The 27,465-nt window shown below is 50.3% G+C and overlaps 1 protein-coding gene across 2 annotated transcripts in view; it reads right to left on the reverse strand.

Moving 5' to 3' along the window:
* LOC139272801 (uncharacterized) overlaps positions 1 to 27,465 on the reverse strand; it is a 97,037-nt gene that overhangs the window by 22,813 nt on the left and 46,759 nt on the right. For both annotated transcript variants that reach the window (XM_070888909.1, XM_070888908.1), the window contains exon 10: positions 6,167 to 6,280. In XM_070888909.1, the coding sequence (XP_070745010.1) occupies positions 6,167 to 6,280 (114 nt within the window). The remainder of the gene's footprint in view (positions 1 to 6,166; positions 6,281 to 27,465) is intronic.

Here is a 27,465-nt window from a genome sequence, read left to right on the forward strand (position 1 = left end):
CAGGCCTCTCCTATCACTCCTCCCTCCACTCCCATTCTCTCTCTCCCTCTCACTTTCCCATTCTCGCTCTCCCTATCACTCTCCCATTCACTCTTTCCCTCATCATTCTCCCATTCTCTCTCTCGCTATCACTCTCGCTTTCTCTCTCTCCCGATCACTCTCCCATTCTCTCTCTCCCGATCACTCTCCCATTCTCTCTCTCTCCCAATCACTCTCCCATTCTCTCTCTCATTATCACTCTCCCTTTCTCTCTCTCCCTATCACTCTCACATTCTCTCTCTCCCTATCACACTGCCATTCTCTCTCTACCTATCACGCTCCCATTCTCTCTCTCCCTATCGATCTCCCAGTCTCTCTCTCCCTATCACTCCCATTCTCTCTCTCCCTATCACTCTCCCATTCTCTCTCTCTCCCTATCACTCTCCCATTCTCTCTCTTTCTATCACTCTCCCATTCTCTCTCTCGCTATCACTCTCCCATTCTCGCTCTCTCCCTGTCACTCTCCCATTCTCTCTCTCACTATCACTCTCCCTTTCTCTCTCTCTCCCTATCACTCTCCCTTTCTCTCTCCCCTATCCACTCTCAACACTGCCATTCTCTCTCTACAATTCACTCTCCCATTCTCTCTCTCCCTATCGCTCTCACAGTCTCTCTCTCCCTATCACTCTCCCATTCTCTCTCTCCCTATCACTCTCCCATTCTCTCGCTCTCCCTATCACTCTCCCATTCACTCTTTCCCTATATTCTCCCATTCTCTCTCTCGCTATCACTCTCGCATTCTCTCTCTCCCGATCACTCTCCCATTCTCTCTCTCCTGATCACTCTCCCATTCTCTCTCTCTCCCAATCACTCTCCCATTCTCTCTCTCATTATCACTCTCCCTTTCTCTCTCTCCCGATCACTCTCTCATTCTCTCTCTCCCTATCACACTGCCATTCTCTCTCTACCTATCACTCTCCCATTCTCTCTCTCCCTATCGCTCTCCCAGTCTCTCTCTCCCTATCACTCCCATTCTCTCTCTCCCTATCACTCTCCCATTCTCTCTCTCTCACTATCACTCTCCCTTTCTCTCTCTCTCCCTATCACTCTCCCTTTCTCTCTCTCCCTATCACACTCCCATTCTCTCTCTCCCTGTCACTCTCCCATTCTCTCTCTCACTATCTCTCCCATTTTCTCTCCCGATCACTCTCCCATTCTCGCTCTCTCCCTATCACTCCCATTCTCTCTCTCCCTCCCTCTCCCTATACTCTCTCCCTATCACTCTCCAAATCTCACTCTCCCAATCTCACTCTCCCTATCACTCTCCCTATCACTCTCTCCCTCTCACTTTCCCATTCTCGCTCTCCCTATCACTCTCCCATTCACTCTTTCCCTATCACTCTCCCATTCTCTCTCTCTCCCAATCACTCTCCCATTCTCTCTCTCACTATCACTCTCCCTTTCTCTCTCGCCCTATCACTCTCACATTCTCTCTCTCCCTATCACACTGCCATTCTCTCTCTACCTATCACTCTCCCATTCTCTCTCTCCCTATCGCTCTCCCAGTCTCTCTCTCCCTATCACTCCCATTCTCTCTCTCCCTATCACTCTCCCATTCTCTCTCTCCCTATCACTCTCCCAGTCTCTCTCGCCCTATCACTCTCCCATTCTCTCTCTCCTTCTCGCTCTCCCATTCTCTCTCTCCCTATCACTATCCCATTCTCTCTCTACCTATCACTCTCCCTTTCTCTCTCTCCCTATCGCTCTCCCAGTCTCTCTCTCCTTATCACTCTCACATTCTCGCTCTCTCCCTATCATTCTCCCATTCTCTCTCCTCTCTCTCCCTATCACTCTCCCATTCTCTCTCTCTCCATTACACTCTCCCATTCTCTCTCTCTGTATCACTCTCCCATTCCCTCTCTCTCCCTATCACTCTCCCATTCTCTCTCTCCCTATCACACTCCCATTCTCTCTCTCCTATCACTCTCCAATTCTCTCTTTCCCAATCAATCTCCCATTCTCCCTCTTACTCACTCTCACATTCCCTCTCTCCCTCACTCTCCCATTCTCTCTCTCCCTATCACTCTCCCATTCTCTCTCTCTCCACATCACTCTCCCCTTCTCTCACTCTCCACATCACTCTCCCTTTCTCTCTCTCCCTATCACTCTCCCATTCTCTCTCTCCATATCATTCACCCATTCTCTCTCTCCCTATCATGCTCCCATTCTCTCTCTCCCAATCACTCTCCCTTCCTCTCTCTCCCTATCACTCTCCCATTCTCTCTCTCCCGATCACTCTCCCATTCTCGCTCTCTCCCTATCAATCCCATTCTCTCTCTCCCATTCTCTCTCTCCCTATCACTCTCTCCCTATCACTCACTCCCTATCACTCTCCAAATCTCACTCTCACTATCACTCTCCCTATCACTCTCCCTATCACTCTCCCTATCATTCTCCCTATCACTCTCCCTATCACTCTCTCCCTCTCACTTTCCCATTCTCGCTCTCCCTATCACTCTCCCATTCACTCTTTCCCTATCATTCTCCCATTCTCTCTCTCGCTATCACTCTCGCATTCTCTCTCTCCCGATCACTCTCCCATTCTCTCTCTACCGATCACTCTCCCATTCTCTCTCTCTCCCAATCACTCTCCCATTCTCTCTCTCACTATCACTCTCCCTTTCTCTCTCTCCCTATCACTCTCACATTCTCTCTCTCCCTATCACACTGCCATTCTCTCTACCTATCACTCTCCCATTCTCTCTCTCCCTTTCGCTCTCCCAGTCTCTCTCTCCCTATCACTCCCATTCTCTCTCTCCCTATCACTCTCCCATTCTCTCTCTCCCTATCACTCTCCCAGTCTCTCTCGCCCTATCACTCTCCCATTCTCTCTCTCCTTCTCGCTCTCCCATTCTCTCTCTCCCTATCACTAGCCCATTCTCTCTCTACCAATCACTCTCCCTTTCTCTCTCTCCCTATCGCTCTCCCAGTCTCTCTCTCCCTATCACTCTCCCATTCTCGCTCTCTCCCTATCATTCTCCCATTCTCTCTCCTCTCTCTCCCTATCACTCTCCCATTCTCTCTCTCTCCATTACACTCTCCCATTCTCTCTCTCCGTATCACTCTCCCATTCCCTCTCTCTACCTATCACTCTCCTATTCTCTCTCTCCCTGTCACTCTACCATTCTCTCTCTCTGTATCACTCTCCCATTCCCTCTCTCTCTATCACTCTCCCATTCTCTCTCTCCCTGTCAATCTCCCATTCTCTCTCTCTCCCTATCACTCTCACATTCTCTCTCTCCCTATCACACTGCCATTCTCTCTCTTCCTATCACTCTCCTATTCTCGCTCTCTCCCTATCACTCTCCCATTCTCACTCTCCCTATCACTCTCCCATTCTCTCTCTCTCCATAACACTCTCCCATTCTCTCTCTCCGTATCACTCTCCCATTCTCTCTCTCTCCCTATCACTCTCCCATTCTCTCTCTCCCTGTCACTCTACCATTCTCTCTCTCTGTATCACTCTCCCATTCCCTCTCTCACTGTCACTCTCCCATTCTCTCTCTCCCTGTCAGTCTCCCATTCTCTCTCTCTCCCTATCACTCTCCCATTCTCTCTCTCCCTATCACTCTCCCATTCTCTCTCTTCCTATCACTCTCCCATTCTCTCTCTCTCAATATCACTCTCCCATTCTCTCTCTCCTTATCATTCTCCCATTCTCTCTCTCCCTATCACTCTCCCATTCTCTCTCTCCCTAGCTCTCTAACAATCTCTCTCTCCCTATCACTCTCCCATTCTCTCTATCCCTATCACTCTCCCACTCCCTATCACTCTCCCATTCCCTCCCTCTCTATCACTCTCCCATTCACTTTCTCCCTATCACTCTCCCATTCTCTCTCTCCCCATCACACTCCCATTCTCTCTCTCTCTATCACTCACCCATTCTCTCTCTCCCGATCACTCTCCCATTCTCTCTCTTCTGATCACTCTCCCATTCTCTCTCTCTCCCTCTCGCTCTCCCATTCTCTCTCTCCCTATCACTATCCCATTCTCTCTCTCCCTATCACTCTCCCATTCTCTCTATCTCCATTACACTCTCCCATTCTCTCTCTCCGTATCAGTCTCCCATTCCCTCTCTCTAATTATCATTCTCCTATTCTCTCTCTCCCTGTCAATCTCCCATTCTCTCTCTCTCCCTATCAATCTCCCATTCTCTCTCTCCTTATCATTCTCCCATTCTCTCTCTCCCTATCACTTTCCCATTCTCTCTCTCCCTATCACTCTCCCATTCTCTCTCTCCCTATCATTTTCCCATTCTCTCTCTCCCTCTTACTCTCCCATTCTCTCTATCCCTATCACTCTCCCACTCCCTATCACTCTCCCATTTCCTCCCTCTCTATCACTCTCCCATTCACTCTCTCCCTATCACTCTCCCATTCTCTCTCTCTCCCCATCACTCTCCCATTCTCTCTCTCCCATCACTCACCCATTCTCTCTCTCCCGATCACTCTCCCATTCTCTCTCTCCCGATCACTCTCCCATTCTCTCTCTCTCCATATCACTCTCCCATTCTCTCTCTCGCTATCACTCTCCCATTTTCTCTCTCTCCCTATCACTCTCCAATTCTCTCTCTCCCTATCACTCTCCCATTCTCTGTCTCGCTATCACTCTCCCATTCTCTCTCTCCCTATCACTCTCCCAGTCTCTCTCGCCCTATCACTCTCCCAGTCTCTCTCGCCCTATCACTCTCCCATTCTCTCTCTCCCTCTCGCTCTCCCATTCTCTCTCTCCCTATCACTATCCCATTCTCTCTCTCTCCCTATCACTCTCCCATTCTCTCTCTCCCTATCACTCTCCCATTCTCTCTCTCTCCCTATCACTCTCCCATTCTCTCTCTTCCTATCACTCTCCCGTTCTCTTTCTCTCAATATCACTCTCCCATTCTCTCTCTCCCTATCATTCTCCCATTCTCTCTCTCCCTATCACTCTCCCATTCTCTCTCTCTCCTTATCATTCTCCCATTCTCTCTCTCCCTATCACTTTCCCATTCTCTCTCTCCCTATCACTCTCCCATTCTCTCTCTCCCTATCATTTTTCCATTCTCTCTCTCCCTCTTACTCTCCCATTCTCTCTATCCCTATCACTCTCCCACTCCCTATCACTCTCCCATTCCCTCCCTCTCTATCACTCTCTCATTCACTCTCTCCCTATCACTCTCCCATTCTCTCTCTCTCCCCATCACTCTCCCATTCTCTCTCTCCCATCACTCACCCATTCTCTCTCTCCCGATCACTCTCCCATTCTCTCTCTTCCGATCACTCTACCATTCTCTCTCTCTCCATATCACTCTCCCATTCTCTCTCTCGCTATCACTCTCCCATTTTCTCTCTCTCCCTATCACTCTCCCATTCTCTCTCTTCCTATCACTCTCCCATTCTCTTTCTCTCAATATCACTCTCCCATTCTCTCTCTCCCTATCATTCTCCCATTCTCTCTCTCCCTATCACTCTCCCATTCTCTCTCTCCCTATCATCTCCCATTCTCTCTACCTATCATTTTCCCATTCTCTCTCTCCCTATCACTCTCCCATTCTCTCTATCCCTATCACTCTCCCACTCCCTATCACTCTCTCATTCCCTCTCTCTCTATCACTCTCCCATTCTCTCTCTCCCTATCACACTCCCATTCACTCTCTCCCTATCACTCTCCCATTCTCTCTCTCTTCCTATCACTCTCCCATTCTCTCTCTCCCTATTACTCACCCATTCTCTCTCTCCCTATCACTCTCCCATTCTCTCTCTTCCGATCACTCTCCCATTCTCTCTCTCTCCATATCACTCTCCCATTCTCTCTCTCCCTATCACTCTCCCATTTTCTCTCTCTCCCTATCACTCTCCCATTCTCTCTCTCCCTATCACTCTCCCATTCTCTCTCTCCCTATCACTCTCCCATTCTCTCTCTCCCTATCACTCTCCCAGTCTCTCTCGCCCTATCACTCTCCCATTCTCTCTCTCCCTCTCGCTCTCCCATTCTCTCTCTCCCAATCACTCTCCCATTCTCTCTCTCTCCCTATCACGCTCCCATTCTCTCTCTCCCTATAACACTCCTACTCTCTCACAATATAATGTTATCCAGGTTCATGAAGCCGTTTAAGGAATTGGAGCGTTGTGTATAAACAGATGCCTACTTGACATTCGATGTGAAGGCAGTGGCTCCTATGACTTAACATGCCGACGAAAATTAAAATGCCAATGGTAGTCGCTATCGCACTGATGATATTCAGGGCCATACACACTCGGATCTGAAACAGAGCAAACACAGAGCAAATGTCAAACAAGGGAAGTCCTAAAACATGGGGTGAGGGGGAGGGAGGGGGAGAGGGGGAGGGAGGGGGAGCGGGGTAGGGAGGGGGAGCGAGGGGGAGAGGGGGAGAGTGGGAGGGAGAGAGAGTGAGGGAGGGGGAGAGGGGGAGGGAGGGGGAGCGGGGTAGGGAGGGGGAGCGAGGGGGAGAGGGGGAGAGTGGGAGGGAGAGAGAGTGAGGGAGGGGGAGAGGGGGAGGGAGGGGGAGCGGGGTAGGGAGGGGGAGCGAGGGGGAGAGGGGGAGAGTGGGAGGGAGAGAGAGTGAGGGAGGGGGAGAGGGGGAGGGAGGGGGAGCGGGGTAGGGAGGGGGAGCGGGGTAGGGAGGGGGAGCGAGGGAGGGAGGGGGAGAGTGGGAGGGAGAGAGAGTGAGGGAGGGGGAGAGGGGGAGGGAGGGGGAGCGGGGTAGGGAGGGGGAGCGAGGGAGGGAGGGGGAGAGTGGGAGGGAGAGAGAGTGAGGGAGGGGGAGAGGGGGAGGGAGGGGGAGCGGGGTAGGGAGGGGGAGCGAGGGAGGGAGGGGGAGAGTGGGAGGGAGGGGGAGAGTGGGAGGGAGAGAGAGGGAGGGAGGGGGAGAGGGGGAGGGATGGAGAGAGGGGGAGGTAGAGGGGGAGGGTGAGAGAGGGAGGGAGGAGGAGAGGGGGAGGGAGGGGGAGAGAGGGAGGGAGTGGGAGGCAGGAGAAGGGGGAGAGGGGGAGGGGTGAGGGGGAGGGAGGGGGAGCGGGGGAGGGAGTGGGAGGGAGCGGGAGAGGGAGGGGGAGAGAGGGGGAGAGAGGGAGGGAGGGGGAGAGGGGGAGGGAGGGGGAGAGAGGGAAGGAGTGGGAGGGGGATGGAAGGGGAAAGAGGGAGGGGCAGAGAGGGAGGGAGTGGGAGGGGGAGGCGGAGAGTGGGAGGGAGGGGTAGAGTGGGAGGGAGGGGGAGAAACGAAGGGAGTGGGAGGGGGGGGGAGGGGGAAAGAGGGAGGGGGAGGGAGGGAGGGGAGAGAGGGGGAGGGAGGGGGAGAGTGGGAGGGATGGAGGGAGAGGGAGGGAAGGGGAGAGAGTGGGCGGGAGGGGGAGAGAGGGGAGGGAGGGAGGCGGAGAGAGGGAGAGAGGGGGAGAGAGAGGAGGGAGGGGGAGAGGGAGAGCGAGGGGGAAAGAGGGAGGGGGAGAGAGGGGGAGAGCGGGAGGGATGGAGGGAGGGGGAGGGATTGGGAGAGGGGGAGGGAGAGGGGGAGGGAGAGGGGGAGGGTGGGAGGGAGGGGGAGAGAGGGAGGGAGAGGGAGGGAGGGGGAGGGAGTGGGCGGGAGGGGGAGAGAGGGGAGGGAGGGAGGGGGAGAGAGGGAGGGAGGGGGAGGGATGGTGCGGGAGGGGGAGAGAGTGGAGGGAGGGGGAGGGGGGAGGGAGGGGGAGGGAGGGTGAGAGGGGGAGAGAGGGGAGGGATGGAGAGAGGGGATGGGGGTAGGGAGGGGGAGAGAGAGAGGGAGGGAGGGGGAGGGAGGGTGAGAGTGGGAGAGAGGGGGATGGAGGGGGAGGGAGGGAGGGAGAGGGAGAGGGGGAGGGATGGAGAGAGGGAAGAGGGGGAGGAATGGAGGGAGGGGGAGAGGGGGAGGGATGGAGGGAGGGGGATGGAGTGTGAGAGGGGGAGGGATGGAGAGAGGGGAGAGGGGGAGGAATGGAGGGAGGGGGAGAGGGGGAGGGATGGAGGGAGGGGGAGGGAGGGGGAGAGGGGGAGGGATGGAGGGAGGGGGAGGGAGTGGGAGAGGGGTAGGGAGGGGAATGTGTGGAGAGTGAGGGGGGAGTGGGAATGGCTGGTCTTGGAGATGGATGTCGATAGGGATTGGGAATGGACAGCCAGTGCGAGGGATAGGGATTGGGAATGTGTAGTCAGGGAGAGGGAGGCAGATTGTCAATAGTCAGGGAGTCGGAAGGACACGGGGAATGGAATTGGATAGGCAGGGATAGGGATCGGGATTGTGGATAGCTGGGAGGGTGGAGAACAGACGGACTGATACACATACACACGAAGTGATTTAACTGCCTCAGACAGATTCATACACCATTGTGATTAACAACCGCAACCTCTTCGCTGTTTGATTGCTACTGTACGAAATCATGAATCTGAAGAAATTGCAAAATATAAAAGAAATAATGATTTTTATGGAAAAAGTACTTACGCCAGCTCAGCAGACACAGAGTTAAGGTCATTACGAGGTCAATACTCGAAAAACAGGCCTGCAAGCAGGCACGACTAAAACCGATACAGAAAGCAGCAAGGTGCAAAGGAATAAACAGCAGGACAACAAGGCATTTAGAACAGAGATAAGGAAGAAGATGACCTCATGAGGAGGGGAATGTGCTGCCAAAGTTACTCAGTCCCCTGCAATTGGACAATGGAATGGGTAAAAATGATTGACGCGAGCTAGCCACCAGCCCACCAAAATAACATAAGTGAACGGGCAACCGAGAGAGAAACAGGCAGAATCAGAAGAGAGTTTCCTCGAGGTGAACCCCCCACCTCTCCCGATACTGGCTCTGGCCTAACACCTTGTCCCGGTCTCAGTCAGAGCATAGCATAACGTGAGCGTAGCTCTGATTCTCCAGCTAGCTTCAACACTACACCAAGGCAGCTCAACAGAGAAAATCGGCATGTCTGCCGCAAATGTAACGCCCCTATTTAAAAAAGGAGGCAGACTAAAAGCAGGAAACTATAGACCAGTTAGTCTAACATCTGTGGTTGGGAAAATGCTGGAGTCCATTATTAAGGAAGCAGTAGCGGGACATTTGGAAAAGCATAATTCAATCAAGCAGAGTCAGCATGGATTTATGAAAGGGAAATCACGTTTGCTGGAGTTCTTTGAGGATGTAACGAACAGGGTGGATAAGGGGAACCAGTGGATGTGTTGTATTTGGATTTCCAGAAGGCATTCGATAAGGTGCCACATAAAAGGTTACTGCACAAGATAAAAGCTCATGGGGTTGGGGGTAATATATTAGCATGGATTGAGGATTGGCTAACTAACAGAAAACAGAGAGTCAGGATGAATGGGTCATTTTCCAGTTGGCAAACAGTAACTAGTGGGGTGCCGCAGGGATCGGTGCTGGGACCTCAACTATTTACAATCTATATTAATGACTTGGATGAAGGGACCGAGTGTAATGTAGCCAAGTTTGCTGACGATACAAAGATGGGTGGGAAAGCAAGTTGTGAAGAGGACACAAAAAATCTGCAAAGGGATATAGACAGGCTAAGTGAGTGGACAAACATTTGGCAGATGGAGTATAATGTGGGAAAATGTGAGGTTATCCACTTTGGCAGAAATAATAGAAAAGCAAATTATAATTTAAATGGAGAAAAATTGCAAAGTGCTGCAGTACAGAGAGACCTGGGGCTCCTTGTGCATGAAACACAAACAGTTAGTATGCAGGTACAGCAAGTGATCAGGAAGACAAATGGAATGGTGGCCTTTATTGCAAAGGGGATGGAGTATAACAGCAGAGAAGTCCTGCTACACCTGTACAGGGTATTGGTGAGGCCACACCTGGAGTACTGCGTACAGTTTTGGTCTCCGTATTTAGGGAAGGATATACTTGCTTTGGAGCCAGTTCAGAAAAGGTTCACTCGGTTGATTCTGGAGATGAGGGGGTTGACTTATGAGGAAAGGTTGAGTAGGTTGGGCCTCTACTCATTGAAGTTCAGAAGAATGAGAGGTGATCTTATCGAAACATATAAGATACTGATGGGGCTGGACAGGGTAGATGCAGAGAGGATGTTTCCCCTCGTGGGGGAATCTAGAACTAGGGGGCATAGTTTCAGAATAAGGGGCAGCCCATTTAAAACTGAGATGAGGAGGAATTTCTTCTCTCAGAGGGTTGTAAATCTGTGGAATTCTCTGCCCCAGAGAGCTGTGGAGGCTGGGTCATTGAATATATTTAAGGTGGAGATAGACAGATTTTTCAGCGATAAGTGAGTGAAGGGTTATGGGGAGCGGGCAGGGAAGTGGAGCTGAGTCCATGATCAGATCAGCCATGATCTTATTGAATGGCGGAGCAGGCTCGAGGGGCCGAATGGCCGACTCCTGCTCCTATTTCTTATGTTCTTATTGTGACCCAGCGCCAAACAATCGTCTCCCTCCCCCGCCGAAGCAGACCACACCCCGTGCTTGGCAGCTCTCTCCAACATCAAACCGAGAGATCCGGCCCCTTGTTGGGACAACTTGGTCGAGGACCCCGCTCCCTCTGCTCTGCCTGCGCCGTACACGGATGGCGAGGCAGGTGAGGCGATAGCAGTGTGTGTGTGTGTGTGTGTGTGGTCACCCCGGGCTCAGGGGGCATGAGAGCCAGACTGGCAGAGACCCAGACAGCGACCGACCCTAGTGACCAGACCACCACACAGAGGTCCCTCACCGCGGTTGAGGTTAGGGTGTTACAAGATCACCTGGGAATGGTGGACATGTACACGGACTAGCGACACCTCAATCTCAGGCACCGATGGAAGATCTTTAGCTCGAAGGGGGCGACCTTGAACAGGTCCTCTTGGCTGTGTGTTCCTCAGGAGTAAAACAAGAGATGGATCAGGTCATTCTGGCAGAGGACGCAATAAAGGATATTGAGATCACCTGAGGTGGCCCCTCGTATCGAGGATAACCTGCTTCCACACCAAAAAGGGATGAGTTCACAGGTCTTTCAATGAAGGAGCTAATATTCCGGATCCCGGACTACATGTTGAAGGGTGGAAGATGCCTGTGTGTGGATTGTTTTACCGTGTGGTGACCATTACACACCAGCCACCACACGGGGCTTGACAGAGCTAGGTCTTGGTCCAGTGGCAAGGATTACCCAGGATAATTGGAGACCTGCTCTGCTACATGGACCTAGTGCCCACACATATCACAGTGTGGGCTGGGCCCGTGCTGCCCCCTGGGGCCCTCGCCTCTTCTGGGCCCCCGAACTCAGGCCTCTCCTGGGCCCCGATCACATCGCCGCTCCCACGGCCCGACCTCACCGCTCCTGCTGTACCTGCCCGAGCTCCAATCACCGACCGACACCTCGGTGACGTCCAGTCCAGTCGCCCTGTTCACAGCCGTCGCTCTCCAGTACCTTGACCTGGTCCGGACCGGGGTCAAACAGGGCTGCGTCATCGCTCCAACCCTCTTCTCAATCTTCCTCACCGCCATGCTCCATCTCACAGTCAACAAGCTCCCCGCTGGAGTGGAACTAAACTACAGAACCATTGGGAAGCTGTTTAACCGACTCCGCCTCCAGGCCAGGTCCAAGATCACCCCAACCTCTGTCATTGAGCTGCAGTATATGGACGATGCCTGTGTCTGTGTACATTCAGAGGCTGAACTCCAGGATATAGTCAATGTATTCACTGAGGTATATGAAAGCATGGGCCTGACACTAAACATCCGTAAGACAAAGGTCCTCCACCAGCCTGTCCTCACCGCACAGCACTTCCCCCCAATCATCAAGATCCACGGCACGACCCTGGACACCGGGGACCACTTCCCTTATCTCGGGAGTCTCCTATCAACAAGAGCAGACATCGACGACGAGATCCAACACCGCCTCCAGTGCACCAGTGCAGCCTTCGACCGCCTGAGGAAAAGAGTGTTCGAAGACCAGGACCTCAAACCTACCACCAGGCTCATGGTCTACAGGGCTGTAGTAATACCCGACCTCCTGTATGGCTCAGAGACATGGACCATGTACAGTAGACACCTCAAGTCGCTGGAGAAATATCACCAACGATGTCTCCGCAAGATCCTACACATCCCCTGGGAGGACAGACACACCAACGTTAGTGTCCTCGACCAGGCCAACATCCCCAGCATCGAAGCACTGACCACACTCGACCAGCTCCGCTGGGCAGGCCACATTGTCCGCATGCCCCAGACACGAGACTCCCAAAGCAAGCGCTCTACTCGGAACTCCTTCACGGCAAACGAGCCCCAGGTGGGCAGAGGAAACGTTACAAGGACACCCTCAAAGCCTCCTGATAAAGTGCAACATCCCCACTGACACCTGGGAGTCCCTGGCCAAAGACCACCCTCAGTGGAGGAAGTGCATCCGGGAGGGCGCTGAGCACCTCGAGTCTCATCACCGAGAGCGTGAAGAGATCAGACGCAGGCAGCGGAAGAAGTGTGCGGCAAACCAGTCTCACCCTCCCCTTCCCCCGACCAATATCTGTCCCACCTGTGACAGAGTCTGGCTCCTGTATCGGACTGTTCAGCCACCAAAGAACTCACTTTGGGAGTGGAAGCAAGTCTTCCTCGATTCCGAGGGACTGCGTATGATGATGGAGCAGTATACGGCAGTCCCGAACTGCAAGGACCATCAGCAGATATTGAGATAGACTTATGTCAAACACTAGGGGAGGAGGGCATCGAGTTCCACCAGCTCCGAGCTAACACCAAGCAGGGCCATACTGAAAGCCCGAACGCCTTCGTGCATAAACTCCACGCCATCTTTCAGCGCACTGGGGGTGTTGGAGGGAGCTGTTGTATCTACCCGGGGTTTAAAACCCTCTTTTTGAACGGCCTCCAACCGTTGCTCCGTAACCCACTGGGCGTTTGCGCCTCCCAGCGGAGCTGATCGAGTGTGGTTGATCAAATCTACCACCAGGCCCATGGTCTACAGGGCTGTAGTAATAGCCGCCCTCCTGTATGGCTCACAGACATGGCCCATGTACAGTAGACACCTCAAGTCGCTGGAGAAATACCACCAACGATGTCTCCGCAAGATCCTACACATCCCCTGGGAGGACAGACGCACCAACGTTAGCGTCCTGGACCAGGCCAACATCCCCTCTCCGATACGATAGAGGTGTTCCGCTCTGTTGATCCTGGAGGCCGTCAACAATGAACATCCGTCAACTCTGGCTCCTCCGCCACCATCATTCACGATCCCCACCCTGACCCTACAAAGCCCATGCCCCAAGTTTTATCGGGCTTTGACAATTGAACTCAGACAACTCGACAACAATCCCTTCCCTTGGAGCTAAAGCAGGGCGTTGTTTGCAAAGGCAGATTCACAACTAAGTCGGCAGTTTGGCCGGTTAGGGAACCGGATGACGAGCCAATGACTATTGACTTGTCACAAACTCAACTCAGTCACCCCCGTTGGTTGGGGAGATACCCCCCCTACTCACCCAGATTCCCAGTGGCAGTATTCTGCAATCAGTACAGAATGGGACCCTCGACCAGAAATTAAAAATTGGCTTATGGGAGGGGGGATAACATAGTTATGATGGAATCGAGGAGCAAAGGGAAGATCTTGTCTCTTTTCTGCTTTTCTGCCGGCTTTTTTGTTCTCATTTGTGAATGTTAATGCCTTTTTTACAAAGCACGTATGAACATAAGAACATCAGAATTAGGAACAGGAGTAGGCCATCTAGCCCCTCGAGCCTGCTCCGCCATTCAACAAGACCATGGCTGATCTAGCCGTGGACTCAGCTCCACTTACCCGCCCGCTCCCCATAACCCTTAATTCCCTTATTGGTTAAAAATCTATCTATCTGTGACTTGAATACATTCAATGAGCTAGCCTCAACTGCTTCCTTGGGCAGAGAATTCCACAGATTCACAACCCTCTGGGAGAAGAAATTCCTTCTCAACTCGGTTTTAAATTGGCTCCCCCGTATTTTGAGGCTGTGCCCCCTAGTTCTAGTCTCCCCGACCAGTGGAAACAACCTCTCTGCCTCGATCTTGTCTATCCCTTTCATTATTTTAAATGTTTCTATAAGATCACCCCTCATCCTTCTGAACTCCAACGAGTAAAGACCCAGTCTACTCAATCTATCATCATAAGGTAACCCCCTCATCTCCGGAATCAGCCTAGTGAATCGTCTCTGTACCCCCTCCAAAGCCAGTATATCCTTCCTTAAGTAAGGTGACCAAAACTGCACGCAGTACTCCAGGTGCGGCCTCACCAATACCCTATACAGTTGCAGCAAGACCTCCCTGCTTTTGTACTCCATCCCTCTCGCAATGAAGGCCAACATTCCATTCGCCTTCCTGATTACCTGCTGCACCTGCAAACTAACTTTTTGGGATTCATGCACAAGGACCCCCAGGTCCCTCTGCACCGCAGCATGTTGTAATTTCTCCCCATTCAAATAATATTCCCTTTTACTGTTTTTTTTTCCCAAGGTGGATGATCTCACATTTTCCAACATTGTATTCCATCTGCCAAACCTTAGCCCATTCGCTTAACCTATCTAAATCTCCTTGCAGCCTCTCTGTGTCCTCTATACAACCCGCTTTCCCACTAATCTTTGTGTCATCTGCAAATTTTGTTACACTACACTCTGTCCCCTCTTCCAGGTCATCTCTGTATATTGTAAACAGTGGTGGTCCCAGCACCGATCCCTGTGGCACACCACTAACCACCGATTTCCAACCCGAAAAGGACCCATTTATCCCGACTCTCTGCTTTCTGTTAGCCAGCCAATTCTCTATCCCTGCTAATACATTTCCTCTGACTCCGCGTACCTTTATCTTCTGCAGTAACCTTTTGTGTGGCACCTTATCGAATGCCTTTTGGAAATCTAAATACACCACATCCATCGGTACACCTCTATCCACCATGCTTGTTATATCCTCAAAGAATTCCAGTAAATTAGTTAAACATGATTTCCCCTTCATGAATCCATGCTGCGTCTGCTTGATTGCACTATTCCTATCTAGATGTCCCGCTATTTCTTCCTTAATGATAGTTTCAAGCATTTTCCCCACTACAGATGTTAAACTAATAGTTACCTGCCTTTTGTCTGCCCCCTTTTTTAAACAGAGGCGTTACATTAGCTGCTCTTCAATCAGCTGGTACCTCCCCAGAGTCCAGAAAATGTTGGTAGATTTTGTTCTCAGTGAGAATGTTAATGCCTTTTTTATAAAGCATGTATGAATGTTTCAGAAGTTACAGTATCCCTTTTATCTGAAAATCTGTCCTTAAAAGAAAGTGTCTGTTGTATTTGTTTTAACTTCACCCATTTCTCTGTGCTCAGAGCTAAAACTTTTTCTCTTTGTCTCCAATGGCAGCTGGTCGTTATTCCACCACACATCATCATCAGAGGCAGTCCCTCGGAATCGAGGAAGACTTGCCTCCACTCCTGAAGTTAGTCCTTAGGTGACTGAACAGTCCGATACAGGAACAACAGTCCCTGTCACAGGTGGGACAGATAGTGGTTGAGGGAAGGGGAGGATGGGACTGGTTTGCCACACGCTCCTTCTGCTGCCTGCGCTTGATCTCTGCGCGCTCTCGGCGATGAGACTCGAGGTGCTCAGCGCCCTCCCGGATGCACTTCCTCCACTCTGGGCGGTCTTTGGCCAGGGACTCTCAGGTGTCATTGGGGATGTTGCACTTTATCGGGGAGGCTTTGAGGGTGTCCCTTGTAATGTTTCCTCTGCCCACCTGGGGCTCGTTTGCCGTGAAGGAGTTCCAAGTAGAGCGCTTGCTTTGGGAGTCTCGTGTCTGGGGCATGCGGACAATGCGACCTGCCCAGCGGAGCTGATCGAGTGTGGTCCGTGCTTCGATACTGGGGATGTTGGCCTGGTCCAGGACGCTAACGTTGGTGCATCTGTCTTCCCAGAGGGATTTGCAGGATCTTGCGGAGACATCGTTGGTGGTATTTCTCCAGCGACTTGAGGTGTCTACTGTACATGGTCCATGTCTCTGAGCCATACAGGAGGGCGGGTATTACTACAGCCCCGTAGACCATGAGCTTGGTGGTAGATTTGAGGGACTGGTCTTTGAACACTCTTTTCCTCAGGCAGCCAAAGGCTGCACTGGAGGCCGTGTTGAATCTCGTCATCAATGTCTGCTCTTGTTGATAGGAGGCTCCCAAGGTATGGGAAATGGTGTACATTGTCACACCCTATCGAGATTAACCTTTCTCTAACTCTGGCTATTACTAGTTCAAAAAACTGGAAAAACATAAGGACAAAGTATTATTTAAATGATGATGGCTTGGGAAGTGTCGATGTACAGAGGGACCTGGGTGTCCTTGTACACCTGTCATTGAAAGCAAACATGCAGGTGCAGCAAGCAGTTATGGAGGCAAATGGATTTGAGTATAGGAACAAGGATGTCTTGTTCAGTTTTGGTCTCCGAATCTGAGGAAGGACATTCTTGTTATTGAGGGAGTGCAGCGAAGGTTCACCAGACTGATTCCCGGGATGGCAGGACTGACATATGAGGAGAGACTGGATCGACTGGGCCTGTATTAACTGGAGTTTAGAAGGATGAGAGAGGATCTCATAGAAAGATATAAGATTCTGACGGGACTGGACATGTTAGAGGCAGGAAGAATGTTCCCGATGTTGGGGAAGTCCAGAACCAGGGGACACAGTCGAAGGATAAGGGGTAAGCCATTTAGGACCGAGATGAGGAGAAACTTCTTCACTCAGAGAGTTGTTAACCTGTGGAATTCCCTGCCGCAGAGAGTTGTTGAGGCCAGTTCATTGGATATATTCAAGAGGGAGTTGGATATGGCCCTTACGGCTAAAGGGATCAAGCGGTATGGAGAAAAAGCAGGAAAGGGGTACTGAGGTGAATGATCAGCCATGATCATATTGAATGGTGGTGCAGGCTCGAAGGGCCGAATGGCCTACTCCTGCACCTATTTTCGATGTTTCTATGTTACTACAGGGCCTTGGTGAGACCACACCTGGAGTATTGTGTGCAGTTTGATCTCCTTACCTAAGAAAGGATATCCTTGCCATAGAGGGAGTGCAGCGAAGGTTCACCAGACTGATTCCTGGGATGGCAGGACTGTCGTATGAGGAGAGATTGGGTCAACTAGGCCTGTATTCATTAGAGTTTAGAAGAATGAGAGGGGATCTCATTGAAACGTATAAAATTCTGACTGGGTTGGATAGACTGGATGCAGAGAGGATGTTTCCACTGGCTGGGAAGTCTAGATCAAGGGTCACAGTCTCAGGATACAAGGTAGGAAATTTAGGACCGAGATGGGGAGAAATGTTCTCATTCAGAGGGTGATGAACCTGTGGAATTCTCTACCACAGAAGGCTGTGGAGGCCAAGTCACTGAATATATTTAAGAGGGAGACAGATAGATTTATAGACACAAAAGGCATCAAGGGGTATGGGGAAAAAGGCGGGAATATGGTGTTGAGATAAAGGATCAGCCATGATCATATTGAACGGTGGTGCTGGCTCGAAGGGCCGAATGGCCCACTCCTGCTCCTGTTTTCTCTGTAATTCGGCCCGTCGAGCCCTTGTGTCTCTCTAATCTCTCCTGCCTTCCCCCCTATCACAGACCTTCCCTTTTGTTCTATCCTCCCCTCCCCCTTTCAGTGTTTCTTCAGAATCCGTTCAGTTCGAACACTCTCCAGTTCTGACGATCGTCGACCTGAAATGTTAACTCTGTTTCTCTCTCTCCACAGATAGAAACATAGAAACATAGAAAATAGGTGCAGGAGTAGGACATTCAGCCCTTCTAGTCTGCACCGCCATTCAATGAGTTCATGGCTGAACATGCAACTTCAGTACCCCATTCCTGCTTTCTCGCCATACCCCTTGATTCCACCGAGTAGTAAGGACTTCATCTAACTCCCTTTTGAATATATTTAGTGAATTGGCCTCAGCTACTTTCTGCGGTAGAGAATTCCACAGGTTCACCACTCTCTGGGTGAAGAAGTTTCTCCTCATCTCGGTCCTAAATGGCTTACCCCTTATCCTCAGACTGTGACCCCTGGTTCTGGACTTCCCCAACATCGGGAACATTCTTCCTGCATCTAACCTGTCTAAACCCGTCAGAATTTTAAACGTTTCTGAGGTCCCCTCTCATTCTTCTGAACTCCAGTGAATACAAGCCCAGTTGATCCAGTCTTTCTTGATAGGTCAGTCCCACCATCCCAGGAATCAGTCTGGTGAATCTTCGCTGCACTCCCTCAATAGCAAGAATGTCCTTCCACAAGTTAGGAGACCAAAACTGCACACAATACTCCAGGTGTGGCCTCACCAAGGCCCTGTACAACTGTAGCAACACCTCCCTGCCCCTGTACTCAAATCCCCTCGCTATGAAGGCCAACATGCCATTTGCTTTCTTAACCGCCTGCTGTACCTGCATGCCAACCTTCACTGACTGATGTACCATGACACCCAGGTCTCGTTGCACCTCCCCTTTTCCTAATCTGTCACCATTCAGATAATAGTCTGTCTCTCTGTTTTTACCACCAAAGTGGATAACCTCACATTTATCCACATTATACTTCATCTGCCATGCATTTGCCCACTCACCTAACCTATCCAAGTCACTCTGCAGCCTCATAGCATCTTCCTCGCAGGTCACACTGCCACCCAACTTAGTGTCATCCACAAATTTGGAGATACTACATTTAATCCCCTCGCCTAAATCATTAATGTACAGTGTAAACAGCTGGGACCCCAGCACAGAACCTTGCGGTACCCCACTAGTCACTGACTGCCATTCTGAAAAGTACCCATTTACTCCTACTCTTTGCTTCCTGTCTGACAACCAGTTCTCAATCCACGTCAGCACACTACCCCCAATCCCATGTGCTTTAACTTTGAACATCAATCTCTTGTGTGGGACCTTGTCGAAAGCCTTCTGAAAGTCCAAATATACCACATCAACTGGTTCTCCCTTGTCCACTTTACTGGAAACATCCTCAAAAAATTCCAGAAGATTTGTCAAGCATGATTTCCCTTTCACAAATCCATGCTGACTTGGACCTATCATGTCACCTCTTTCCAAATGCACTGCTCTGACATCCTTAATAATTGATTCCATCATTTTACCTACTACTGAGGTCAGGCTGACCGGTCTATAATTCTCTGTTTTCTCTCTCCCTCCTTTTTTAAAAAGTGGGGTTATATTGGCTACCCTCCACTCGATAGGAACTGATCCAGAGTCAATGGAATGTTGGAAAATGACTGTCAATGCATCCACTATTTCCAAGGCCACCTCCTTAAGTACTCTGGGATGCAGTCCATCAGGCCCTGGGGATTTATCGGCCTTCAATCCCATCAATTTCCCCAACACAATTTCCCGACTAATAAAGATTTCCCTCAGTTCCTCCTCCTTACTAGACCCTCTGACCCCTTTTATATCCGGAAGGTTGTTGGTGTCCTCCTTAGTGAATACCGAACCAAAGTACTTGTTCAATTGGTCTGCCTTTTCTTTGTTCCCAGTTATGACTTCCCCTGATTCTGACTGCAGGGGACCTACGTTTGTCTTTACTAACCTTTTTCTCTTTACATACCTATAGAAACTTTTGCAATCCGCCTTAATGTTCCCTGCAAGCTTCTTCTCGTACTCCATTTTCCCTACCCTAATCAAACCCTTTGTCCACCTCTGATGAGTTCTAAATTTCTCCCAGTCCCCAGGTTCGCTGCTATTTCTGGCCAATTTGTATGCCACTTCCTTGGCTTTAATACTATCCCTGATTTCCCTAGATAGCCACGGTTGAGCCACCTTCCCTTTTTTATTTTTACGCCAGACAGGAATGTACAATTGTTGTAGTTCATCCATGCGGTCTCTAAATGTCTGCCATTGCCCATCCACAGTCAACCCCTGAAGTATCAGATGCTGCCTGACCCGCTGAGATGTCCAGCATTTGCTGTTTTTTATTCCAGATTCCAGGGGGCCCGCAGTATGTGGCCTTTTGGCAAAACTTTTAACCCTTTGCCGCCCTTTGTCTTGGCTTTGGAAGTTTTAAGAAATGCGTGAATGTGCAAAGTGCGTTCGTTTCAATTCATGGCGATTGTGCACCCAGGACTGGGAAAAACATTTTGGACGACAGTTTAAGTTAAGCAGGTGTGGAAAAAGATTTTTTTCAAAAAAAGGTTTGGTTAAGGAAAGATTACGGGGGCCGATTTTCATCAAAGCCTCCGCCCGCCCGGGTTGACGCCCAAAGTGCGGCCGACGGCCACTGAGATACCACACGGCACTTTGGGCGGGATGTTCATGGCCGGGGACCCTTGAAGGTCGGCAGGCAGCAAATGGACGAGGAACGTCGCCAATCTGGGCGGCAACGGGCGGGAGCGCTCATTCTCGGCGGCAGAGGCGCTTGGCGCCCGAGTACCGCCGAGGATGGACTCCGGTCCACGGAGGGTCGAGGAGCTGGAAAACTATCCGAGGGCCTTCAGGGGAACCCCCACGCAGGTAAGTCGCTGTTGAAACAATGTTCGCAACTGTTCACTTCACTTTTGTTTTTGCCGGGTTTTACCAGACTTGCCGTTGGGGACAGACCAGCCTGAACGAAGCCAGCGGCCCAGCCCCCGTTCCGCCACCGACTCCCGCCCGCAGGAATCCGGGAGCTCGGCGGGCCGGGAGCTCAGTTGCACGACTCGGTCAGCGGACGGTTCCCGGCAGCTCTCCGCCCCCCCCCCTCCCGCCCGCTCCAGGCCACCTCCAAAGTGGCACTGGGAGGGTCTTCGAGGGGGAAAGTGGGCGGATGGATTTCAGAGTAAAATTTAACCTGAGCATCGCGGCTGCTCTCACAATTTACAAAGCAGTTTAATTTGAGTACAAAAGCAGGGAGGTCCTGCTGCAACTGTGCAGGGTATTGGTGAGGCCGCACCTGGAGTACTGCGTGCAGTTTTGGTCACCTTACTTAAGGAAGGATATACTGGCTTTGGAGGGGGTACAGAGACGATTCACTCGGCTGATTCCGGAGATGAGGGGTTTACCTTATGATGATAGATTGAGTAGACTGGGTCTTTACTCATTGGAGTTCAGAAGGATGAGGGGTGATCTGATAGAAACATTTAAAATAATGAAAGGGATAGACAAGATAGAGGCAGAGAGGTTGTTTCCACTGGTCGGGGAGACTAGAACTAGGGGGCACAGCCTCAAAATACGGGGGAGCCAATTTAAAACCGAATTGAGAAGGAATTTCTTCTCCCAGAGGGTTGTGAATCTGTGGAATTCTCTGTCCAGGGAAGCAGTTGAGGCTAGCTCATTGAATGTATTCAAATCACAGATAGATAGATTTTTAACCAATAAGGGAATTAAGGGTTACGGGGAGAGGGCGGGTAAGTGGAGCTGAGTCCACGGCCAGATCAGCCATGATCTTGTTGAATGGCGGAGCAGGCTCGAGGGGCTAGATGGCCTACTCCTGTTCCTAATTCTTATGTTCTTATGTTATGTTCTTATGATTGGCTTAAATGTGAAAACTCATTTTTCTTCAGTTATATTCAGTATTGTTTCGTCAATTGAAAAGGCACCTGAAGGAAAATCAAAGAGGAATGTGTTGTAATTTACTGAGTTTTTGTAATCTAACACTGCTGCCTTCCCCGCTGAGAATGTTTTATTTAACTTTAATAAAGTTGGCATTGCAAGAGATCCAGCAGTTTTAAGAATTTAAGAACTTATCTGCAGACATAACTTGAACCAAGTGAGAACGTTTCATCTATGTTTTCCGTCTTAAATATTTTATTGGACAGAAAGGTTCCTCCAGGGCTCATGAATGAGGTAGAATCTGGTATTAATGGGAGTTTTCATTCTCGTGAAAGTCAGGAAAGTGTAGCTTACGAATAGTGGAAAGCTTTCTTTTGGAGACATTTGTGTCCTTGGTGATGTAACGTTTAAGAAAACTACATTGACAGCCTGAAAACGCGTCAAGACATCATGACCATGGATCGGCAGGTGAGCAAAGATCTCCAGACGACTACAATCTTTTGATAAGATCACCTGAAAGCCCGAGAATGGCTTGTCTTGGATAACACGTGTGGCATGTGGTCACCATGCGGAAATGCATGGTGAATTTGCACTGAAGGGCGCGTCTCAGACCTGCTCAGTTACTTGACAATGAGACATGAAATGGTTAACGTGGCTCAGGAAGTGAGATAACTTTTAAAGCATCGACACATACTCCATCGAAAAACTATCGAATTAATGAAGTGGGGAAAATACTGGAATCAATGATTAAAGATGAAATAGCAGCCCATTTGGAAAGCAGTGACAGGATCAGTCCAAGTCAGCATGGATTTATGAAGGGGAAATCATGCTTGACAAATCCTCTGGAATTTTTTGAGGATGTAACTAGTAGAGTGGACAAGGGAGAACCAGTGGATGTGGTGTATTTGGACTTTCAAAAGGCTTTTGACAAGGTCCCACACAAGAGATTGGTGTACAAAATCAAAGCACATGGTATCGGGGGTAATGTACTGACGTGGATAGAGAACTGGTTGGCAGACAGGAAGCAGAGAGTCGGGATAAACGGGTCCTTTTCAGAATGGCAGGCATTGACTAGTGGGGTACCGCAGGGCTCAGTGCTGGGACCCCAGCTCTTTACAATATACATTAATGATTTAGATGAAGGAATTGAATGTAATATCTCCAAGTTTGCAGATGACACTTACCTGGGTGGCAATGTGAGCTGCGAGGGGGATGCTAGGAGGCTGCAGGGTGACTTGGACAGGTTAGGTGAATGGGCAAATGCATGGTAGATGCAGTATAATGTGGATAAGTGTGGGGTTATCCACTTTGGTGGCAAAAACAGGAAGACAGAATATTATCTGAATGGTGACAGATTAGGAAAAGGGGAGGTGCAGCGAGACCTGGGTATCATGGTACATCAGTCATTGAAAGTTGGCATGCAGGTACAGCAGGTGGTGAAGAAGGCAAATAGCATGTTGGCCTTCATAGCAAGAGGTTTTGAGTATAGGAGCAGGGAGGTCTTACTGCAGTTATACAGGGCCTTGGTGAGGCCACACCTTGAATATTATGTTCAGTTTTGGTATCCTAATCTGAGGAAGGACATTCTTGCTATTGAGAGAGTGCAGCGAAGGTTCACCAGACTGATTCCCGGGATGGCAGGACTTACATATGAGGAGAGACTGGATCGACTGGGCCTGTATTCACTGGAATTTAGAAGGATGAGAGGGGATCTCATAGAAACGTATACAATTCTGACGGGACTGGACAGGTTAGATGCAGGAAGAATGTTCCCGATGTTGGGGAAGTCCAGAACCAGGGGACACAGTCTTAGGATGAGGGGTAAGCCATTTAGGACCAAGATGAGGAGAAACTTATTCACTCAGAGAGTGGTTAACCTGTGGAATTCCCTGCCGCAGAGAGTTGTTGAGGCCAGTTCATTGGATATATTCAAAAGGGAGTTAGATGTGGCCCTTACAGCTAAAGGGATCAAGGGGTATGGAGCGAAAGCAGAAATGGGGTACTGAGGTGAATGATCAGCCATGATCATATTGAATGGTGGTGCAGGCTCGAAGGCCCGAATGGCCTACTCCTGCACCTATTTTCTATGTTTCTATGTAATGAAACAATCAGGATAGAGTTAAACACACCACGCATCAATATGGCATCTCGGTATGCGGTCCCCGGTGCTTCTCCCCACCTGCCCGTCCACACCAAATGGAAAGTGGCCCTGGGCGGAACTTGAAGAGTTATGTTGCCGGAAGTGGCCATCAATTTCGGGCCCATAGATTTTTGGATTGGGACAACTGAAGACTCGGGAGAAATAAATTGAGCCAGAATTATCCACAAGGTGGATACGAGTAAAAGTGAGATCTGGAGCCTCTTTCAAGTTCATGGGCTGGACTTTGCCGTCATTTTCGGCGGGTTCTCGGCGATTTTCTCGGCGGTCCAGCTCTTTTTCCCAACCGGGTCAAAATTTCCCCGTTATCTTTCCAAGGGTATCGCCCGCATCTGAAAACGCCCGGCGGGACCAAACCGCCGACGAGCAACGCCGAGGAAATCGCCAGGGCCTAAGTTTGGCCTCAACGGAAGCCCATCCAGATTGCCGCGGGAACTGCCCTGCGAAAGCTGCTTAAACAGGGCAAGAAAGGTAAGTTAAAGGTTCTTGATTTATTTTTTAAACATTTTAAAATGCCGATTAAGTGTAAAACTATCTTGGGAATGTTTTTTTTTTAAGCGAAATTTTTTTTTTTAAGTTTTCCCCCATTCCCTAGGCCCAACCGCAGCCCTGGACTAAATTTTTTGAAAACCACCCGTTTTACTTAGTTTCCTCTCAACCACCGAGAAAACCGTTGAGAATATGGTGCAAGACCCATTTTCTCGCCGGGGCGATTAGTTTTAATTAGTTTTTGTCATGTATCTTACATTGTTATATATAACTGTACCCTAACATGCTATACATGACTGTAATAAGATATGACCTGTAACCACCAGCATACCTTACTACCGGGGGTGCACTTGCAAGAGACAGGTATATAAGGACAGGTCTCAGGCAAGTGCAGCATTCCAGAGCTGTGAAATAAAGGTGCAGGTCCAGAGTGACCTTGACTTCACTCCATGCCTCGTGTGAATCTGTACTGAGGGGACAGGACTTTACAGGGAGAGACGAGGGGAGAGAGGGGGTAGGAGGAGAGAGAGGAAGGGGAGAGAGGGTTGGGGGAGAGAGGGGGAGGGTGATGTCATGTATCTGACATTATTATATATAACTGTACCCTAACATGCTATACATGACTGTAATAAGATATGACCTGTAACCACCAGCATACCTTACCACCAGGGGTGCACTTGCAAGAGACGGGTATATAAGGACAGGTCTCAGGCAAGTGCAGCATTCCAGAGCTGTGAAATAAAGATGCAGGTCCAGAGTGACCTTGACTTCACGACATGCCTCGTGTGAATCTGTACTGAGGGGACAGGACTTTACAGGGAAGTGTAAAGTTTCACCAGCGTTTCTCACCAAACGTTAGCGGTTTTGCTGAGCGGCCAATCAGGCGTTGAGGGGCTCTCGGGGAAAGTCTAGCCCTATGACTTGTTGATGAGATGTTAAAATGTGGTGTGTCTTGAAATAATTGTCAGACTGAACTTAACTGTGACTGTAATAACTTTGTGTTTTGTCGGTAACAAAGCGTGGGGAAAGCCCAGTACGAATCCAGTCTGAGATGGTTTTAGTGGTGCCTCCCGTGTCACGACAATTGGCGTGCTTTACGGGTCGAAACGCACCTGTCCCATTCGGCACACTCTTAGGTGCGTATTATTTCACATGTTCTGGTCGTTCTCCAACTTGAAATGATAGTTTATTTGATATAGATACCCCCTGCAGCAAGACTTTGAGGCATAAGTCAATTGTGTGCTCATGTCTATGACGAACCAGTTCATTGAGCAGACTGATAAAGAGAAAACCAAAGCAATACAGCGGAGACCCCAGGCCGGGTAAGATCAGGAAAGATCGAAGAAACAGTCAGGCGGGGCAGAATTGGAACACCACAACATTGAACTGAACTTGAGTAAGGGTCACAGGCTGTTCCTCCCCCTCAAAGGAATGGAGTGCAAGACAGAGTGCAAATCATCATTTCTCAATGCCCCTTGCTAACTTACGCTCACGTGGAGAAAACGAAGTAGCAAATAACCTGGAACGAGCTGGGTTAGTCAGGAGCCGACTCTGAGAAGTCAATCAGAATACTTCCTTCTCAAAGTCGGGAATGTGTCAGAAATCATGAATGGCGGATGTTGCGGCTTGCGAGGGAAGTAATTGCTTTTACAAATGAAGAACTGACGCCAGCTCAGCAGACACAGAGCGCGAAGGTCACGAGGAGGTCAGGACCCGAAAAACAGGCCTGCAAGCAGGCACGGCCAAAACTGACCGAGAAAGCAGCAAGGAGCCATAAAATAAACAGCTGTCTATGGCAGGACAACAAGGCATTGAGAACAGAGATAAGGAAGAAGATGACTTCATGACGAGGGGGGGGAGGCTATCTTCGGTATTCACCCGCCTGTAATTGGACAATGGAATGGGTAAAAATGATTGAAGCAAGGTATCACCGACCCACCGAAATAGGATATGTGAACGGGCAAGACTGAGGAGAGAGTTTCTTCGAGGTGGACCCCGTGCAGACTTCGGCCGAACACTTCCACCAGCTCGGGATCTGTTCGGTGACCACCGTTCTGCCTCAACATCCACCTGTTCCCTTCCAGGGCCATGGATCATAACAACATAAGGAATAGGAGCAGGAGTCGGCCATTCGGCCCCTCGAGCCTGCTCCGCCATTCAATAAGATCATGGCTGATCCGATCATGGACTCAGCTCCCACTTCCCCGCCCGCTCCCCACAACCCTTCACTCCCTTATCGCTCTCTCATCTGTCACGGGTTGTATGCCGACAATATCTATCTTAATCGCCTGTTGTATGTGATTGTGCTTATAACTGCCACTCCTTGATAAAATGCCTTACAACTACTAAGATCGTTTCGGTAATCTGTGTGTGACTGTCATCCAAATCTTACACTACCCTCGATAACACAGTGGTAGTGCGGCCAACCTGTGACCCTTGACCCCCGTCGCTGTACACAACCCAACCGACACACCTTCTGACCATATCCCGCAATCCCTTCCCTCTCCAGGAGCTGTCCCATTGTCCCTTGACCATTTTAACCGCCACTTCCCTGACACGTCACTTCCACAACTTTATTCTGCCTTGGGTGAAAAAGGGGAGAAGGGATCTCGCTTCCTTCCTCTTGTATTTCCCAATCCTTTCACTCGTCTCCCCTCATATTGTGACCTCCTTGCTCCACTGAGCAATGCGCCTGGGTCAGTTCCGCCAATTCCCTTCAGACCCGTGGAAATGGCCATCTCAACCACCTCAAAGCCTCACTTCAAAGAAAACGGGCCCGACATTCCTCGTCATTTAATATTCCCAGCTTACCCCAGACTTGACTATTCCAACTTTCTCCTGGCCAGCCATCCACGTTCGACCTTCCGTGAACTTCAGCTCATCCAAAACTGTGCTGCTCCGTATCCTAACTCGCACCAAGTCCTGTTCACCCATCACCCACCCTGCGCTCACTGACCGACGGTGGCTCCCGGTTAAGCAACTCCGGGATTTTAAAATTCTCATCCTGGTTTTCAAATCTCTCCATGGCTTCGCCCCTCCCTCGCAGTGCCAGCCGTGGCTCAGTGGGCAGTACCCTCGCCTTGGAGTCAGACGATCGTGGATTCAAGTCCCACTCCAGAAACATCAGCACATAAATCTAGGCTGACACTCCAGTGCAGTGCTGGTGGCGAGAGCATTAAACATAGGGAGAGAGATCCAAGAACTGTATTATAGAAACATCGACTAGGTCCTGGAGTTCAGCCTCTGTACGTGCACAGACCCAGGCGTCGTCCGCGTGCTGTAGCTCGACGACAGAGGTTGGGGTGGTCTTGGACCTGGCCTGGAGACGGCGCAGATTGA

The sequence above is a fragment of the Pristiophorus japonicus genome, chromosome 9 (genome assembly GCF_044704955.1).
Source record: "Pristiophorus japonicus isolate sPriJap1 chromosome 9, sPriJap1.hap1, whole genome shotgun sequence".
NCBI lineage: Eukaryota > Metazoa > Chordata > Chondrichthyes > Pristiophoridae > Pristiophorus > Pristiophorus japonicus.